The 18,767-nt window shown below is 41.7% G+C and overlaps 1 protein-coding gene across 1 annotated transcript; it reads left to right on the top strand.

Moving 5' to 3' along the window:
• The first annotated feature begins 1,976 nt into the window (after positions 1-1,976).
• Positions 1,977-18,024, top strand: efcab7 (EF-hand calcium binding domain 7). Its single transcript, XM_056603714.1, has 14 exons — positions 1,977-2,271; positions 2,422-2,549; positions 2,928-3,139; positions 3,456-3,542; positions 4,058-4,295; positions 5,480-5,607; positions 7,972-8,119; positions 8,700-8,815; positions 10,103-10,266; positions 10,531-10,664; positions 11,127-11,275; positions 11,832-12,044; positions 12,597-12,704; positions 15,913-18,024. The coding sequence occupies exons 2-14, from the start codon at positions 2,423-2,425 to the stop codon at positions 15,991-15,993; spliced, it is 1,905 nt and encodes a 634-aa protein (XP_056459689.1). The 5' UTR covers positions 1,977-2,271; position 2,422; the 3' UTR covers positions 15,994-18,024.
• The last annotated feature ends 743 nt before the right edge of the window (positions 18,025-18,767 follow it).

Here is an 18,767-nt window from a genome sequence, read left to right as displayed (position 1 = left end):
CCAAGGATCAATCGAACGAAGTATACATTTGGTTTATTTTGACATTTTAGCCGCCTCTGGAGAAGGGACTCTCTAAATCGACGCCACTTCGACCTGGGCGGGACTTTACGTCCTACGTCACTCGCTATGGGTGTGCATGTGTGCGCATAGCCGTCACTCGCGATGGGTGTGCATGTGAGAAAGGTTTTGGCTTTAGTGTCTATGGGTTGGTAATAACGGTTCTGATGATTTTTCTGATGGAAAAGTGGTCTTTTATTTCCATAATCTTTGTTCAGTGAACGCATAAACCCATTTGTTAGTTAGCAGTTAAACAAAATGCGATCTCTTTGTTTACAGTTACCAACGACCAACTGATGATTGGGGGTTCGATTCCCTAGTGATGCAAGGTTTTTTCTTTCATTTTGGACTGCACACACATCGCGAGTGACGGATGCTCGCACAATGTACACACATCACGGTCTTTACAATTTCTAGGCAACCGAAGTTTAAAGATTGTCAAGTGGTTAACTCTTGAATCGCATGTACTAAGTAAGACCTGATGGGTTAGTGGTCAGAGAACAACTCATTAACGCGGGGATAAGGGGTTCGATTCCTTAATGAAGCTAGCTTTTTTCTTTCATATTGGACTGGATGTTTGTATGCCATTTTGCGTAACTTGTAGTTTATGATGAAGAAATGTTACTGGGGTTAAGGTTAGGGTGTACGGCCACACCAACCGCGTTGCTCGCGTTGGGGGCGTTGAAAATCGGCATTTTTGCATAGGGAACCATTGGTCTAGGCGCGGTACACGCGTTGAAGCGTTGAAGCGTTGCGTTGGGGGCGTTGGGCGCGGCAGTTGCACGTAATTACGCACGTAAACGCAGTAACGCGCCCAACGCACCAGCGCCCGGAGTTCAGAAAATTGAACTTTCAACGCTCCAACGCGTGACGATTAGCCGCGGTAGCCAATCAGCGTGGAGCTTGACCCGACGTCACTGGCAGAGAGTAGTGAGCTTGCACAGAAGCATACGGCCGACATCTTTCTTTTTTCTTCTGGGTGGAAATAGTAACATAGTTACGCCATTAAATGCGTTTATGGAAACATTTCTAGCGAGAAATGTGCATTTTACTTTCATAATGTTCGCTCAGTGAATGTGAAGGATGTTTGGTTTGATAGTTATGACGAAGAGGGAACGCTCCGTTCACTTTCATGGACAATGGACTCATCTAGCTGCGTTGGCGCGTTGACGCGTTGGAGCGTTGAACCACCACACACTGGTCAAGCGTCGGGTTAGGCGCGGTACTCGCGTTGTCGAACGCGAGTAACGCGGTTGGTGTGGCCGCACCATAAGGGTAAGACACAAAGTGTTTTTGCAACACAATATTTCTTACAATAACAAAGTCCAAAGTTTTGATGACTCCAGTAGGAAACGTAAGATACCTAGAGAAATGCGTGAGTGCTCACAAAACATCAACAAGTCAGCAGTGTGGTACAGGGTGATCATTTCTGATATACAGTACAAAAGCTGAAACTATGAGCCAGGAGTGGGAAAGATGCAGACGCAGACGTGGGAAGCAATAAGACGCACCAACACACAGTTGCCTGTTGCAAAATGGTTCAGAGTTTAATATAAATAGTTAGGGTTAGCTGGTATGGCGTTATCTGGTATGGCTATAGTCTAATGTTAGCTTAGTTCGTGTTGTTTCGTCATGTTAATCGCTAGTAATAGTAAGTCATTTGTAGAAATATAGCCTATCATCACAGACTGTAGGAATGTCACCCACCCTCCATCGCGTATGACACTGACGCTCGTAATCTGTAGTGCAAGGGAGTTCGTGCACAGATCCCTGAGACAAACGGCTACGCAGTACGCACACACAAGCAAACCCATAGCGAGTGACGTAGGACGTAAACCCACCCAGGTCGAAGTGGCGTCGATTTTTTAGAGTCCCGCGGAGATATTTGCGCGTGTGCATAGCTCCGGCAATCCGTCCAAAACATGACGTGAGGCTCGTTCCTTCCCTGTTATCTGTTGTTGATCCCGGTCATTTTGGAGTTTGCGGGGGGGAAACACCATGCTACATACGATTATTTTCTGTTATGTTACTTATGGAATGTGTTTAACCACAATATAAGAGAGAAATACACATACAACAGTAACGGTGAAGTGGTGGAACCTTGTTTTAATGTGTCCCCTTCGGTGTAGTTTGTGCGGTGCACCGTTTGATTACCTAGCAACCGGAACAGTGGTAAACGTTGTAAGACATGTTAACGTGTTTGTTTTGACAAAGGTAATTCACGTCGCCCTTTAGTGTTTATTTCTGTTTCTTGATGTCGAGTCATCTTACCACTGCAGGAAATAACTAAAGAGATATAACGTCATGCCATTGCTTGAAAACCGAATAGTGTCTTTATAACGTACTTGTATTTGTTCGTCCTAGGATGTTTTCTCCAGCCTCATCTCAGCCTCTTGATGAAGAGACCTTCTACCTGAAGTGTAGAGCTGTCTACATCTCTGTATTTAGATCCAGTTTGACGAGTATCACTTCAAAACAACAGTTATGCCGTGGTAAATTACATTAATGTTTGGTCCTCGTTTCTCAGCCTACACATATCCTCGCTTATCATGTTTCTACGATCACTAATATAATAATGTTTTGTTATTTTAATCATTTAATTAAACTCCAACTCTAGCCATCCATGACTTTAAAATTACGTGAGCATCAACTTAATTCATACAACCAGTAGGTTGTTGATCACCATGTATATTGTTAAAGCAGCATGTTGGCTCCGGACATAATATTATCAAGTGCAAATCCTCTTTACTTATGCACCTTTGTTACATCCCGCTTTTTGTGGGTTTTAATTCTCAGTTTGAAAACGTTGTGCTTCGGCTTTTGTCAACTAACTCAACTGTATGTTTCTGTGTTTCTCCCCCATTCTATAGTTCTCCAATTGGCTGGAAGGAATCCCTCACTTAAAACTCTCAGCAAGTACTGGACGCCAGCCACTTCCAATCTCAATTTTGATGATTTCTGTGAGATACTCAAGTTGGAAAAGCAGACGGATGAAAATGAGCTTTTGAGAATTTTCAAAGGAATGGATGCAAACGGAGATGGCTTTATATCGCACAGTAAACTGGAAAAAGCCCTAACAGCAGTAAGTAGCCTTGATCATTTGCAGAAATGCCGACGTGTGTCATGATAATGACACTGATACTACATTTTGATTTGGGAATTTCCTTTATTGAACACAAAAAGTCCCTAACTGTTGTCATATTTTGTGGTGAAAGAGATTATAAAATAGGTTGTTATCCATTTTAAGAGTAGAACGGGTATATTAAACCGTTTGAACACTTGGTGGTCATTAGTAAAAAGAAGCAAAACATGATTACAATCAGGGGTTTTCTACGTTCTTATCCAAGCAACTTATTTTGTATTCACCAATTAAACGCTTGTATCTTACAAACTTCCAGAGTGGTGAGAAGATGACAGCTGAGGAGATCAGCGCCATTTTCTCAATAGCTGATGCCAACAAAGAAAGCAAATTAGATTATGCAGAGGTAAGCCTGTATATGTGTGATATTTCCTGTATCAGCATACAGTCATACATAACTATTGTTGTTCTCCTTAATCTTCCAAATAAACTTTTAAATCATCCAAGAGTTGTTTTAAGGCCATCTCAGATTATATCTTTCACGTTGAAGATCAGTCAGGTTTTATCAACCTATTTTTTCATTATGGTAAAAATAATAATATGATAAGGCTGCACAATTGGTTGCATATTAATCCATACTGCAATTTCCACCTAATCGTGACAGGCCGCCATTAATGCATAAGAAGAATAGACATCTGATTTCGTAGGCCCCCAACAAACAATGTTATCAACTCGGCAGTAACCGATCAAAGGACCCAAAGGACTTAACATAAAGGGGGCTAGAGTCCTGCAATGTCACGTGGGTGCTATGTTGACAAATTGAATGTATAATCGATAATCACAATGACAATATTGGGCAAAATACAAGCCCTACAAGGTCATTGCAGCAAACTAATGAGTGTACTCCTGGTGGAACCTTAGTTCTGCCGAATGCTGGCTACAACGGCAGAGCGGTGCCAGTCCGAGGCTCTCGAGAGGCTGGAGGCCGATGCCAAGATGAGAAGGCAGAACTTTGGCAGCCAGATAGATGGCAATCCAAAGAGTGCCACGTACTCGTCTGCATCCCCCTCAGCAGCAGTACCCACAGCGACAACAGCAACCCTCCCCCAGCCTCCATCGGAATCACAGAGGCAAGATTCTGACCCGGCACTCAAAAAAGGTTAGACAACTGTATTCATCTTCTGCGCAACATTTAAGTCACTCTAGTCGGTTTCACAGCATAACTGATGCAACATCCCCAGTATCTCCACTTTTGTCTGTTGGCAAAGAAACAAAATCTGTTCAAAATGTTAGTTTGATTAGGTCTAGGTCACCAGCCAAAGGCAGTTTTTTTTGCATATGCATCTTTCTTTTTTGTTTAAGTAATTCCTCTGTGTAGGAACAGTCCATAGTCTAAGGAGGGCAGTAGATGTTTGGCTTAAGCAGGCTTACATGAGATACATATTTGTTTTTCAATTAATATTTATTCGTGTATTTCACAAATAATTGCCTTAATTTGTTTTGTCTCCTGAGCCACGATATTTCGAAGAGAGGAGAATTGTGAAACAGTGTAGTGGTCACTGATGAAGGCGATGGGAAGTGTGTGGTGGCAGATCGTATTTTTTTTCGTGTATTTCACAAAAAATTGCCTTAATTTGTTTTGTCTCCTGAGCCACGATATTTCGAAGAGAGGAGAATTGGGAAACAGTGTAGTGGTCACTAATGAAGGCGATGGGAAGTGTGTGGTGGGAGAGGGGCGTGGGGTGGGTGGGAGTATAGCTGTAGTAGGGTTGATGGAGAGAAAGTAAGAGCAAGTCTCTTTAAGAGATAATGCTATAGATATTTGGGCACTGGTACAGGAAGTCACTGCTGGATGACGAGGCAGGTCCTCTTCCAACCGCCCAATAAAATGTCGGACAGGGTTGGATGCGTGGGATTATCACATGACCGAAGCGCTCAGTTTGAATCGAACTATACATTGTTTTTAATGAGGAGTTGCCATGAAATGTCAGCATTTCGTTGCCACACTTTAGATACACATTTGGAAAGAATAGAAAATGGCACTGACCTTTGCTGATTCGATAAGCTGTTAAACAATTAGCTCCCCTGACTCGCAATATCAAAGATTGATGGTACCATTTTAACTCATCACCCAAATGGAAAAGTAGATCTGCTTACCTCATAATATGTACCATAGTCATCTGACTTGATGGATTTCAAAATGTGGTAATTCAGCATTGTGGCTTACGTGGCCCTCCACTCTCTTGTCGGTTTCCAGTAATTTCCCCCGGATACACCAGAGATTTCTGATCAACTTGTCCTTTTCCTGTTGTACAAATGTGTGTGTGTGTGTGAATGATCTAGAGAGTCGAACGCCGTCCCGCGTCTCCTCTGCACGCAGCCGCCGGTCGTCCCTATCGTCGACCGGCGTCACCATGACCGCCAGCAGCGTAAAAGCCAGTGGAAAGACACTGGAGCCCGCAGCGTTACAGGTAGCAACCGTCCCACACTCCTTCTCTACAGATAAACCTCCCCATCCCACTGAAGGGCAGATGGATGGAGATAAATACATTGCGTCTGGGAACTTGTGATGTTACAGCAGGAGGCAAGATATAGAGCGTTAAACTTAAGCATCAAAAAATGACATGAACAACACAAGGACCGTGCCTGTTTCAGCCATGCAGATCCCATACTAACCATACTCTCCTTTACATTTAAATGTAATAGAAAGTAGACATCTTAACCCTGTCTTTACATAAAAACAAACAAGCGGATTTATTGCAGCCACCTGATGCCACCATTAAAAATACTAAGAACCATCTCACCTAGAGAACAGGCCGGACATTGTGTCCACAGCACAGTATTGATTTCAACTCTTCGGTTTGTGTACTTTGCTTTTCCTTAACCTCTGCTGCTGTTCTTTACAGCAACAACAAAAGGTAAGTCCAGTGAAGGCAGCAGATAAATAAATAACTGGAACAACCCCCCTGCCGTTCTCAGAGCCAGAGGCACTGTAGCAAGATTGGAAAGGGCCAGGTGTCGTTAAGGAGAAAGTGTGTGTGTGTGTGTGTGTGTGTGTGTGTGTGTGTGTGTGTGTGTGTGTGTGTGTGTGTGTGTGTGTGTGTGTGTGTGTGTGTGTGTGTGTGTGTGTGTGTGTGTGTGTGTGTGTGTGTGTGTGTGCGCCTCTGGATATTGCCTTGTAGAGAAGTTCCCCATCACCTGTTTGTCGCCTTTATTGCCATGGCCAGGCCTGATAATTGTGTCAGTGCCTGTGCACTGCTGTAGGTGTGATGTTTCTAATTGGGATAAAACTTTATTTCATACAGGGAAAATGTTGACAAATTTTGTGTTTGAATGGAATTCCAAGAATTATATATATTTCTTTGCACTTTTGTATTGGATGAGAATTACAAATAGGCTAAGGGGGGCAAGAGTTGGAGTGTATCTGTGTTCACAGCGACCAGTAAATCAGAGGCCCAACCAGGGTTTGTGACAGCGGTCTGTATTAGTCGGCCGGGTGACCTCTCTGTAGGGGCATCATTTCTGAGGCCTTTAAAGAAGCAGACGTGTTGCCTGCGGCAATTTCCTTCTCATACTCTCATACTGTCTGGACAAACCGCCAAAGTGTTACGATTTGATCTGTTACACTTTTCTCAGCCCAAGATAAATACTCTGAGAAAATTGCTTTTTTCCAAAGCAGTGACAGGTTCCCTGTTATGATACTTTATGGTACTTAATGGTGCTTTATCGCACTTCATACTACTATGTTTCTTTATTTAACTTGTCTACCAAGAGGAAATATGGCCGGTTGTAGCCCCGTGCCAGAGCCTCAATGTCCTTCTTCTGTGTGTCCACATTAACTGTGTTTTCCTTTAATGCGTCTCTGATGGCGTGTACTAAAATTTCATTCCCTGGTTTCTATGTTCAGTCTATAAATAATGGCCTCGTTTCGACCGCGATCGAAGACAAAAGGGAACAAAGGGATTTCCAGAATGAGAAATAAATGGACGATTTCATAAATATTTCCAAAGTAGCCGCTTGATATTTTTCAAATGATCGTCGGCCAAGAGTGATAACCTGTATTCATCAAAATAAATAAATACTAAAGATTTGGAATTTTCCCTGTGAGGGACCGTGGTAGGTGATTTGGTCCCGCATTTTATTCAAATGTAACGGAACACTACTGCCCTCTTTTGGACAGACCGATGAATAGCAAAAATACCATGACCTGCCCGACGCTAGTCAAAAGGCATTTTTACACTGCCAAATACGTACGGTCGCGGCTTGGTAAGGAAAGTTCCTCTGGTACTTTCTCGTAGATCGCATCATCTTTCCCGTCTTCGTTAAATGCGGCTTTATCACCTTCTCTCCCATGATGGACAGCAGCTCGCGGATTTCACCGTCCCGCCAGTTAGAACTACTCATGTTGATATCGCTGCGTTGTCTCTGTTGTAGAGACAACGCAGCAAGACCTCTACCCAAGTCCCGCCGCTTGGACCGCAAAGGTGTCTAATGGCATTTACATGAAAATGAAACCCCCTATAGGTAGGGTCCGATAGGGTAAATTGGGGTGTGAAATCAAGCCGGTATATTACCTCGATCAGTGTAAATACGTAGACCATGCTGGGCATATTTGGCAGTGTAATAACGCTTTCCACCACACGAAGGACTTTATGGCTATCCAAAGGCGCTTCAATTTGTTTGCAGGAAAGGTTTGTTTCCTTCATAGTATAAATCGTTCCTCTGAAAAGAGTTGATTTTGGTCAAACATTTTTAATTTTTAAGTACAAGCAAGCACACCCGTTCTCATCATCACATCACCATGGTTACGGTGAGTTCTGTGCCCCCTCCCCCAGAACTGGCAGCATGTTGGTGTTAGAGGGTGCTTCTTCCTGGAGGAGGAGGAGGGCAGCATCAGCTCCCTGCAGTACCGCTTCCACCTGCCCCAGCGGTCGTCCGTCTACCTCAGCATCCAGCCCCTCAGCCTGGGCCATCACACGCCTGGTAACTATACAAGTGTGTGTGTGAGATGAAGACCAACATTAATTGATCTGTTTCTACAAATCCATTTATTGTTGGTCGCTTTGGAAGAGTGCTGACCATGTGTGTAATTCAATAGTAAAATAGACATTCTCATTGTGGACACAGATGATAGATTGGCAGTTTCATATTAAACAGGCCAAATGTAGCAGGATACAATTCTATAAATGAGAAAGAAAGTTATGGGGATTTTTGTGTATATATTTTTTTATCAGGCACTGTAAAATCCAGTCCCTTCTCCGTTTTTTTCGTATATTTTAATTGACTAATTAAGGGCGCCACCAGAGGGCGCCCCCAACGCATTTGCCGGTCGCCTAGGTCGCCTATGCCGAGCGCCGGCCCTGTTTGCAGTAGAAGTAACTTTAAACTTTAAATGAATAATTTCATTATTCATTTAAACTTTGCACAATCACCATGTTGACAGCTAGTGGTACAAACGTAAATAATCTCAAGCTATGCTCCTTCAACAGAAACTTGTGACCATTCAGGTGTAATTTCCCTTCACAATAACCCTTTTGACATGTCATTTTTCTGCTCTTCCCAGACAAGGTTTCCTCAGGGAGCTGGATGACGGTAGACACTGCTATCTTCGTAACGTCAGCAGGGCAAAGCAAAGAGGAATGTAACCTTGTGTGTTTCACAGAGGCCAGGGATGAAGAAGTAAGTGTGCGTGTGCACGATTTTTTCGAGCAGTGGTGGGGGTTAGGTCTGGCTGCACTTACAGCCAGTGCGTTAACATTAGGGATGGGTCAGTCACGAACGATTCCTTCACAACAAACAGATCCCGAAGGTGAACGACGAGAACTGATTCCCAAAACAAGAGAACTGATTCTTTGATTCTTTATTTTTTTTAACATAAATCAAAAATATGGTCACGTATATGGGGGGGGGGGGGGGCAGACCAGACACCTGTGAGATTCCCTGTAAAATTACGTAATCTGACTTAACGAACGAATCAAACGAACAAATAAAACGAACAAATCGTGATAGTGAACGGAACTGAAAGAACTGATTCCCGTAAAATAAGTGTTTTGCCCATCCCTAGTTAACATCAACCCACTAAAAAAAAAAAAAACACTTGTGTGTTACCCCATTACGACAACTGAGCAGCTCTAGTGAAACTGGGTTTCACAATATTTAACTTTCCCACAACTCAAAGGGTAACCTCAAGGTACATTCCACTAAGGCCCCGTTTACATGAGGACGCTTGCGGGTAAAAAACACCAAATATTTTATCGGAAGTGCCTTTCGTTTAGATCGTGACGGCGTTTTTAGGGCTTAAAAACGCAAAAATCTGAAACCACCCTCCAGAGTGGAAAACTTGAATACGCTCCGCCGTAGCGTTTCTGTCTACACTGCCAAGACGCAAAACTCTGCTCAGATCTGCTCACGTCGCGTACGCTTTTACGTCACATACATGCCCCAGCACAGGGAAATAAACAAACAGGTTGGATTATTTCGATGCGTCGGGCCGTCAAGCTGCTCTGGCAGCTCTAATAAATTTACAGGAGTCTTTCCACGAAATGTACAGGATATGTACAGATAGTATTACTGAACAGAGAAGGATCTGTAATTATGTTTTGGTTTTCGCGGCACAGATAAGAGAAGAAGGAAGATTCTACGCATGCGCTCAGACATGGTGGTGTTGTGTGATGGTGTATCACAGCACCACCTAGCCGCCTGACATGCATACCCAATCGAAATCCACACACTTTTGCGTCACCGTATGCACGCAGATTTCCTCCTGAAAACGCTTGTCTAAACGCAGAATAAAAAATGAAGACGCAACGCCACTTTTGCGTCTTCTGTTCAGAACGTCATCACGTAAATGTAGCCTAAAGCTTTGACTTATGCCAATTCACTGCTTTCCTTCGCCTTTCCTCCCATTGAATAAACTCAAATGAGTGACTTGAAACACTCTGGGGTGGACTTTTTGCTCATGAACAGAGGTACGTGTGGCGTGGAGAGCTTGCCGCTGGGAGCTACTTCCTGCTGCCCTTCACCAGCGGCTGCAGGCTGAGGAGGAGGAGAAGAACGGCCACGCCAACCAAACCAGAACCACTGGTGTACCGCACAGACAGTGGGGAGCTGGATCTTACCAGGGCGCTCCGGTGTGTGTGTGTGTGTGTGAGACGTGTGTGTGCGCAACATGGTCATTTCTGTACCCCATGCATGTTGTGTGTAGAGCCTTTTACTTTTTATTTACAGAAATTGGCCTTTCTCAGGGGAGATATAATGACACTATTTTATGTAAGCTAGTTCGTCAATAAAAAAAAAACCAATTGTTGTCAAAATACTGGAGATACATGAAAGGTGGTGCTGAATGAAAAGTGGTCAACAGTTGTATTCACGTGTCATTGTTCACTCCGCCACAGGGAGGCGCTGTCTGACATCTTTGACGTGATCGACCTCGATGGGAACGGCTTAATCAGCCTAGAGGAGTACAACTTGTTTGAGCTAAGGACCAGCGGGGAGAAGTGTGACGAGGAAGCCTGGGCTATCTGTAAAGGTGACCCGCCCATAATTTTCCTACAATAATGTGATCAATGATCATAATCATTTCCTCCCAATCTGAGAAAATGTATATGATACGTTCAATGCTGAGCTTTGTTTTGTTTTGGTCCAACTGCTTTTTTTTGTTAGTTTGTGAGGTTTCTTCCATGAGTGCAAATGTGACACACGCATACAAACCCCACAACCCAAGTCATTCTAACAGAGGAGTGCCTTTAGCTTAGTGATGAATAATAACCCACTAGTATCCTCACAATATCACCAACATGCTTTGCGGTGACGGAGGTCACAATCAGACCTGTGGTCTTATGATATATTTCATTCCCTTTTCTCTTTCCATATTATATTCCTGTCTCCGTTGTCCTGTCCATGCAGTCTCAAAGTGCAGCTGTTGGTGCCACATTTGGTTCTCTTCTACCATGTCTGTTTGTTTATCTCTTCGGCACGCGCCTGGCACCAGAGACCTTTGACACCAGGAGGAACCAGCTGACCCGGCAGGGCTTCATGGAGCTGCACCTCATGGAGGCCACAGAGAAGGACGGGGACCCGTCGGACCTCTGGCTCACCCTGGAGGCCATGGGCTACAACCAGGCCCTGGAACTGGTGGAGGCAAGCAGCAAAGAACCAACACGTATATTTAACCATCTCTGTAGATATTAAGTTCTGTCAAAGTGAATCGGTTCACCGTTAAAATATAATGTGTATTAATTTCTGTTTCTCTGTTTCGAAACAAATTAGACGTACTCCCACTGATTAAACTGGTTTTCAGCTTCTATATAGAACTTGAACATGTCTTAATTGGTAGTCAGTAAGCATGTGCATTTTACTCAGAAAGATTGTTGTTGTGGTAAGAAAACTAAGTGATGCTACGTGACAGGAAATAGTTGAGTCAACTAACTACAAATAGCAGCAGGCTGAGTACAGGTGGAAAGTATGACATGATGGAACAATGGCATCTTCTATTAGTACATTCTTTATCAGAAGACATGAACAAGTGGGTGGTCAGTTTCTTATTAGGACACATATTAACTCCACCCAATGACCTCACTCACTAACAAACCCACTCACTCACTCACTCACACACACTTACTCACTCACTCACTCTCACACACACTCACTCACTCTCTTTTCCTACTCTCTCACACGCCCACACGTGGATATGCAGGCGTGTCCGTTCCAGATGGACGTGCACTGTGAGGGCTGCCCTCCGTCCCTCCAGCCGCTCAGCCTGGACTGGGGCTCCCGGCTGCTGAACCAGGCCCTGCAGAAGTCCATCGTGGCCTCAGCGGGGGAGGCCCGGGCCCTCAGGGGCCACGACAACGTCCTGGTGTACACCTACCGGGGGGACCACCGGATCTCCTCCCTCGTGGCCAACAAGGTAGAGAGGGGCTGGACCATCACTGACTTCTGCCTGAATGTTACTATATTATTTGGAATGGCCTTACCCAAACCAAAAATTCAAAGGACATAGATACATCGGTGTTGTTTTGGGTTTGATCGGTAACGCATGATTTTGACTAAATGTGATCTCCCCCTTCCGAGATCTCAATCTCAATCAACCTCTTTCCAGTTTGAACTTTATATGTGGGCAATGCATTTATCAAATCATTATGGCTGTAGCTATTTTATACTGGCTATAATTAATATGTAGCCTTGGTATCCATTCACTTAGCAACGGGAGCGTGTGTGTGTGTGTGTGTGTGTGTGTGTGTGAGTGTGAACCTCGGGCAACAACTAAGTGTTGAGCCCTGTAATATAATTTAATTCTGGGTTTTTAACAAAATGTTGACCTGTTGGATGATCAATTGAAATACAAAGCACATTTTGAGACATAAATACCGTGGATAACATTCTGTCCTGTAAAGCCAAGTCACAACTTACAACTGCCTACAAGAGGACCCAAGCACATTGCTGCTCGTTTGTGTTGCAGGGCATCCAGAAAGTGACTGTGCACGTGAACAATGAGCACAGCAAGAATTGCTGCAGCAGCAGAGGCATGAGTGTGTTTGCTGTGGAGGTACCAGCCAAAACCAAGATGGTGAGCAGAAACTCCTACCTCTGTGTGTGTGTGTGTGTGTGTGTGTGTGTGTGTGTGTGTGTGTGTGTGTGTGTGTGTGTGTGTGTGTGTGTGTGTGTGTGTGTGTGTGTGTGTGTGTGTGTGTGTGTGTGTGTGTGTGTGTGTGTGTGTGAGGTATTTAGTAACACACCTGTGAAAGGAATTGTGTCATGTTTGGTTGTTGTAATAGCAGTTGTGACAAAAGACAAATTTACTCAAGACGGGAGAACATATTTTGTCATGTTTTGACCGCAAGTTCAGCCTTGCCCTTTATAGTTTGTTCGCTGTTAACCTGTAATATCACCTGTAGTGTTGGTTGTATCATGCAACTAAACCCATCTGCGATTGAGCCTGCTGTCTCTGTGTCTGTGCCTGATAAGTAAATGGTTGAACATTAAGAAGAGGCTGGATATATCAATGCATATCTGACTGTTGTAACCTACTGGCAAGCAATCACATGTTTGTATCTTAAAAAAAAAAAGGAAGTTTGATTCACCTATTGTAGACAACAGTGTAGGCTAATATGTACCACTACAAATGAGTTCACCAGTTTTGCATATCTTTAAAATAAATAATTAAATAATAATATGTTGATTACCCTTTACCGTAAATAATTTAATAGAGGCACCAAAAAATGTATCTTAACAATCTCCCCTCTTGATACTTGGCTGTTTGAATTTTTGCCGCCTCTATTATATATTTTACGGTAGCCAGTAATCGACTTATGTGGACTTTCTGGAAACATGGACCTACCGGTAAGGCACAGACTTGTAAAAAAGTATTTTTTAATAAACACCCGTTACGCTAACTAAGTTGTTGATGCTTTGTTTTATGTGTAGGGACTAGGGCCGCAACAATGAATCGATAAAAATCGAATTACTAAAAGCGTTGGCAACGAATTTGGTCATCGATTCGTTGAGTCGTGCGATACGTCCCTCGTAGGTGCGGCACTGTTTACAGCAAGCTGCCGACAGGTTGGTTCATGGTTAATTAGGGCCATATGAAATCCGTTTTATTTTTTTCCAAATTCCGTTTTATTTCTTTCCAAATTCCGTTTTTTCCGTTTTAATTTTCATTAATTCAGTTTTTACACTTAAAATCATCAGAACGAGTGTGAAATAAGTGCGAACGAATACAATTTAATCAGATAGAAGACTACATTTATTAAAACATCACAACATTGCACTGTTTTTAGTGCTTCAAGTAAAAACATGACATAAATATTAAAGTGCTTATAAACTATTTTTTTATAAACTCAAATTGTTGTTTGAAGGGGCGTGCCCTGGCTACGGCGTTCATTGTTTTTCATATGGATTTTGGACTTCAAGTGGTCATCGCGCGTATCTTTGCGTTTCCAATCGATAGTATGTTGACATATTCAACAAAACACCTGATTGATAGAAGTGTTTTGGATATTGTTCGGCTCTGAATTTGGGGTTAGAACCGAATTACGGGCGCTTCAACTTCTTCTTCGGCTTCTTGTTAGGAGCGGGACCTATTGTTTGCGTGGTGGACCGGGGATTTTTTTGTCACCTGTGTTGTTTCCCTTTTCCCTCGAAACTGAATTTCACCAAAATAATGGCGAATTCCGCTGCATATTGTAAATGTGACGTCTGATGTGCCTTGTCCCTGTTGCATGTTATATGTGCTGAAGAACAGGAACCTGCTGGAAATCAGTAATTTTACTAAGACAGGCCCGTTTTAAATTGTAACTTTGTTACTTTTAATACTTTCCTGCTTAATAAAATAATAAAAAAAAATATATATATATCAGTTGATTCCGTTTTTATTGTCCAATTCCGTCCGCGTTTTCGTTATCGCGGATTTCATAGGGCCCTAGTTAATGCACGCCCACAGCGAGCTTTAGTGTGAGCGACCACAGCTTGTATTTTGGTCATATCTTAACACTGGACTGTTGGCCTATATAAAAGTGTTGTAGCTTCACTGTCTTTGGGTTAAAAAAACTCCTTCAACTCATTATCCGTCCGTCTAGTCCAACCAAAAACTGTCAGCTGCTGCTGCTACAGACGGTGTGCAGACGGGCTTGGAGTTGGCACCGCGTGCATCAACAGTCATTAAAAGCAGCATTACTAATCACACAACCGGATGGTGTAGAAAGTCCCGTCAGTTAAAAATAGTAATCCAGTTTTTAAATCTATGTTAAAATCTGCAGGATACAGAGCTAGTTATCTCAAAAAAATGTAGCAAACAGTGTCAAATGTGATGTATTCAGGTCGTCTCAGTAATATGATTGATGTGTTCAAATGCAACACCAAAAAAAAGAAAATTGAGATTTTGGACAAAAACTTTTTTTCCCAGCAATATAAAATAGATAGTAACGATGGAATTATGACCTGTTTAACGTCCTATCTTGAGCTATGATCATCTTATCAGCAATTAAAGCAATAATACAAGTTATATTTCAACAAAATAATAGAAAAGTATCAATATAGACTTGGATCTTTAAGGAGTCTCAAATGGTATCAATATCAATAAAAATTAACGATCTGCTGTCATCTGAGAGAAATTAAGATTTTTTCATTTATTTTTAACCGTTAGTATTTACCGGTTAAAGGTCTTATTGGTTAACCATGGACATCCCTTATATATTGTATACATGTATAAATGTATATCATACATTGTATGTTTTTTTTATGTTATCCCAGTTATGATCTTTTATATTTCTATCATTTAATATTACTTTTAATAATTCTGGGACATTGGAGCAATAAACTGGTGTTTTTACACTTTAGTCTGCACTGTGAATTTGAAGTAATGTTCAGGGTTAGGGTTAGAGATGCGGCAATTACAAATATACATTTTTTTTATCTGATTTATCGATTCATCGAAAAAATAATCGACAGATTAATCGATTATTAAAATAATCGTTAGTTGCAGCCCTAGGAACCCTTGTCATGCTACTGCAGAGGTCTGGTGCTTTTTGAGCAATATTAGTGGTTAAAAAATGGAAATTTGGAAGCGTTCACACCAACCCTAGCCAATATAATGCAAGCAATTTGGGCTATTACATTGCTCCGGGAATTCGTGGGCAAGCTCTATACTCGATTATCAATGAAAAAAGCATCTGAAAAAAAAAAGAGTGACACTTTAATCATGGTTATATTGGATAGATAAAAAAAGATTGTGATGGGGCTCATTAAAGAACAATGTTTACTGCGATCTCTACTAGGTTCACCAGCATGTCCTACCCATCAACGAGAGACAGGAGTGGACCTACTGCTGTGTGGAGAGCACCCTGCCCAGCCAATGAAGTTCTACAGTGTGACTGTAATATGATCTTTAATATTTATCAAAATGTGAATCTATAATCTTTATCTATAAATTGCATTTATTGATAGCACTAATGTGATGGCTCAATGTCGATTTATAAGTTATCTTGTTTATATTTGCATATACATATTTTGAAGGTACTGTAAGCTAGTGTTATGTTTGTTTCATGTTTAATGTAAAGTTTTAAGAATGGCACGCACTCAAAACCGTCTGAAAATTATGAAGGTGTATTCGTATAGTTTATCATCCTTATGTGTGTTCACACCAAAAGCGGTGCGAATATTTGCACCACATGTTCGCGCAAGTTTGATCGCACACACTTCAATACTCTGTGCATGTCTAGGAATAGCGGCTTACCTCTTGTGAACGCCAAAGTTTCTTTCCTCCAATTAATTCTCAACCAGGGCTTAGATAACAACCTACTACGAGTCTTTTGTCGAAAAACCCAATGCAGAGGCATCCGTAGGCGCACACAGCTCTTGTGTAGCGTCGACAAAGGTACCATATGGGAGTCCTGTTTTCAATAAAGTATTAAACCACCACCCTAAACATCTCTGGTGCGGTGGCGACACCTAGGCATACAACAACTATTGCATCCCACATATTGTCACTGGAAAGGACCAAGGAGGGGGCCAGAAAGTCCAACTAATAATAGTCCGAACTCTCCCAGGATCCTTGGAAGGGTAATTTCAACTTGAGCAAAGTGTTAGAATCGTGCAAATACGCATTAACTAGGTTGTTCGCGTCATGCCAGTCATCTATTCTTGACACATTTTTCTGGCCGAAAATTTGCCTCTAAACGTGTCTTGCATTGACTTTGTATGGATTCTTGCCGCACTTTCTTTTTTGGTATGAAGGCACCATGTAAGATGATAATAGACAGATAATGTAAGCATTGATTTTCTAAGAGAATTTATATAAATTAATATCTCATGTTCCTAGTGCCTTTATGAGACCCTTTAAGTTGATATCATCTAATGCCTTCTACATTTGTTACTTGCCATGTCCAAAAGTATTTCACTGTTCAGAACAACCCTGCGTTATATAGTGTATATGACAAATAAAACACTGACTTTGATATGTCTTGTGTAAAATCTGACAATCAATTTTATTTAATTACATTTCAGTTTTTTTTATTTTTTTTATAACATCAGCTGTGTAATCACAGTAATCTACCCATGCATGTTATAGTGGAAGAAGCTTTCAAAAGTAATTTAATAAGTGTATTTCTACAGTGGCATCTCTACACTGTGTTAATTTGACACCTTTACAGATACTTTTTTTTTTTACTACTGGCCGAGTTTGTGTTCACCAAGTAGGCGCTTACAGATCCCTGCTTCATGCCACATGATTGATCGAAACAAATCTGAAGCAAAAAAGAAATGCCCCTTTCACCCACATTTGAGCTTGACCGTGGTCGCACTTTAGATAAACGTGTAGTTAGCAGAGATCCCAGGACACCCCCACAGTCTTAAAGTGCTGAGCGTGGACAGGGTGGCTGGCACTGAAGAGGCATTCCTGCAGTCTGAACTTCATTCACCCTAGACCTTTCTCAACCCAGCGCAGGCATGACCTTCTATTTATACCCTCCAAAGCCTTTATTGTGCCCTTTGACTTTCTCTGCTGAAACAGTAGAGCCACCACATGACATATGAGATGTATGCATAACCTCCTCCCCCCATGTATGGTGTTCTTTATTCAGTGCAGAAGAACAACACACCCCTTGCCTGGCAGGGCCACGGAATGGAACTGAATGGAACTTTTAATGATAGAATAATAAAAGTGTTATCATAGTGAGTGAGTGTGTGTGTGTGTGACAAGGTTTCACTAAGTCAAACCTTGTTCTAGTAAAGTATTATGTGTGTTTCAATTTCGACAAGAAAAATCACAGAAGCTGGGAAACAGCATAGTGTCGACGTCCTGAGGCGCTTCAAAGTTTGCTTGTCTTTTTTGTACAAATGTATTTTGAAAGCAGGTCAATAGAAGTAAATAGTTTTATAATAGTGTGTATGTATATATATATATATATATATATATATATATTTTTTTTTTTATAAAGAAATAGACCTGGGATTGAGGGTTTAGAGGGATTATAGTTGTATTGTTGGCTCATATGTTGCCATGATTCTATTTCTACTATGACATTGCAATGACAAAAAGGTTAAGGTGATAGTTAACGGTTTGTTTAGGCTAGCTCTGCTGAAGATGGGATTCAAATACTGGCGCAACAGACAAACAGCAGTGTACTGGACTAAACTATTTCACAACATCTACTCGGATTACTATTGTGAAGTTTGATCTCGAAACCTGTCACAGAAATGCACCTAATTTCCAAAGATTATTTGTATTTTACAATATGTTTACATTGTAATTATACAACTATACCTCTCAGGTAATGTAATCATTTCAACCAATATATTATGTTACATATAGTCTCTACTTTATGTAACATAATATGTTATGTTACATATAGTAGACACCAAACAATGTTGGTGTCTACCTTTCTTTTGTGAACCTAATCATTTAATTTGTAAAGTAAAGGAACTGAATATAGAAAAAAAAACTTTAACTAAAGCCCAATTTTGTGAATTAATTTAGTACAAATCTATATTTCATAATACATTACAAGTTCCAGTAGTCAGTACAGCAGAGTACACATTGCATTTTCAGTGGAACCAATCATGGTGTGGTGTTCATTTAGGGGGCGGGACTCTGGGCTGGGCATTTTCAGTGATACCAATCATGGTGTCTGGT

Source organism: Gadus chalcogrammus, chromosome 12, assembly GCF_026213295.1.
Source record: "Gadus chalcogrammus isolate NIFS_2021 chromosome 12, NIFS_Gcha_1.0, whole genome shotgun sequence".
Classification (NCBI taxonomy): Eukaryota; Metazoa; Chordata; class Actinopteri; order Gadiformes; family Gadidae; genus Gadus; species Gadus chalcogrammus.
The sequence above is the reverse complement of the archived record's forward strand: the minus strand, read 5'-3'. Positions and strand labels throughout refer to the sequence as shown.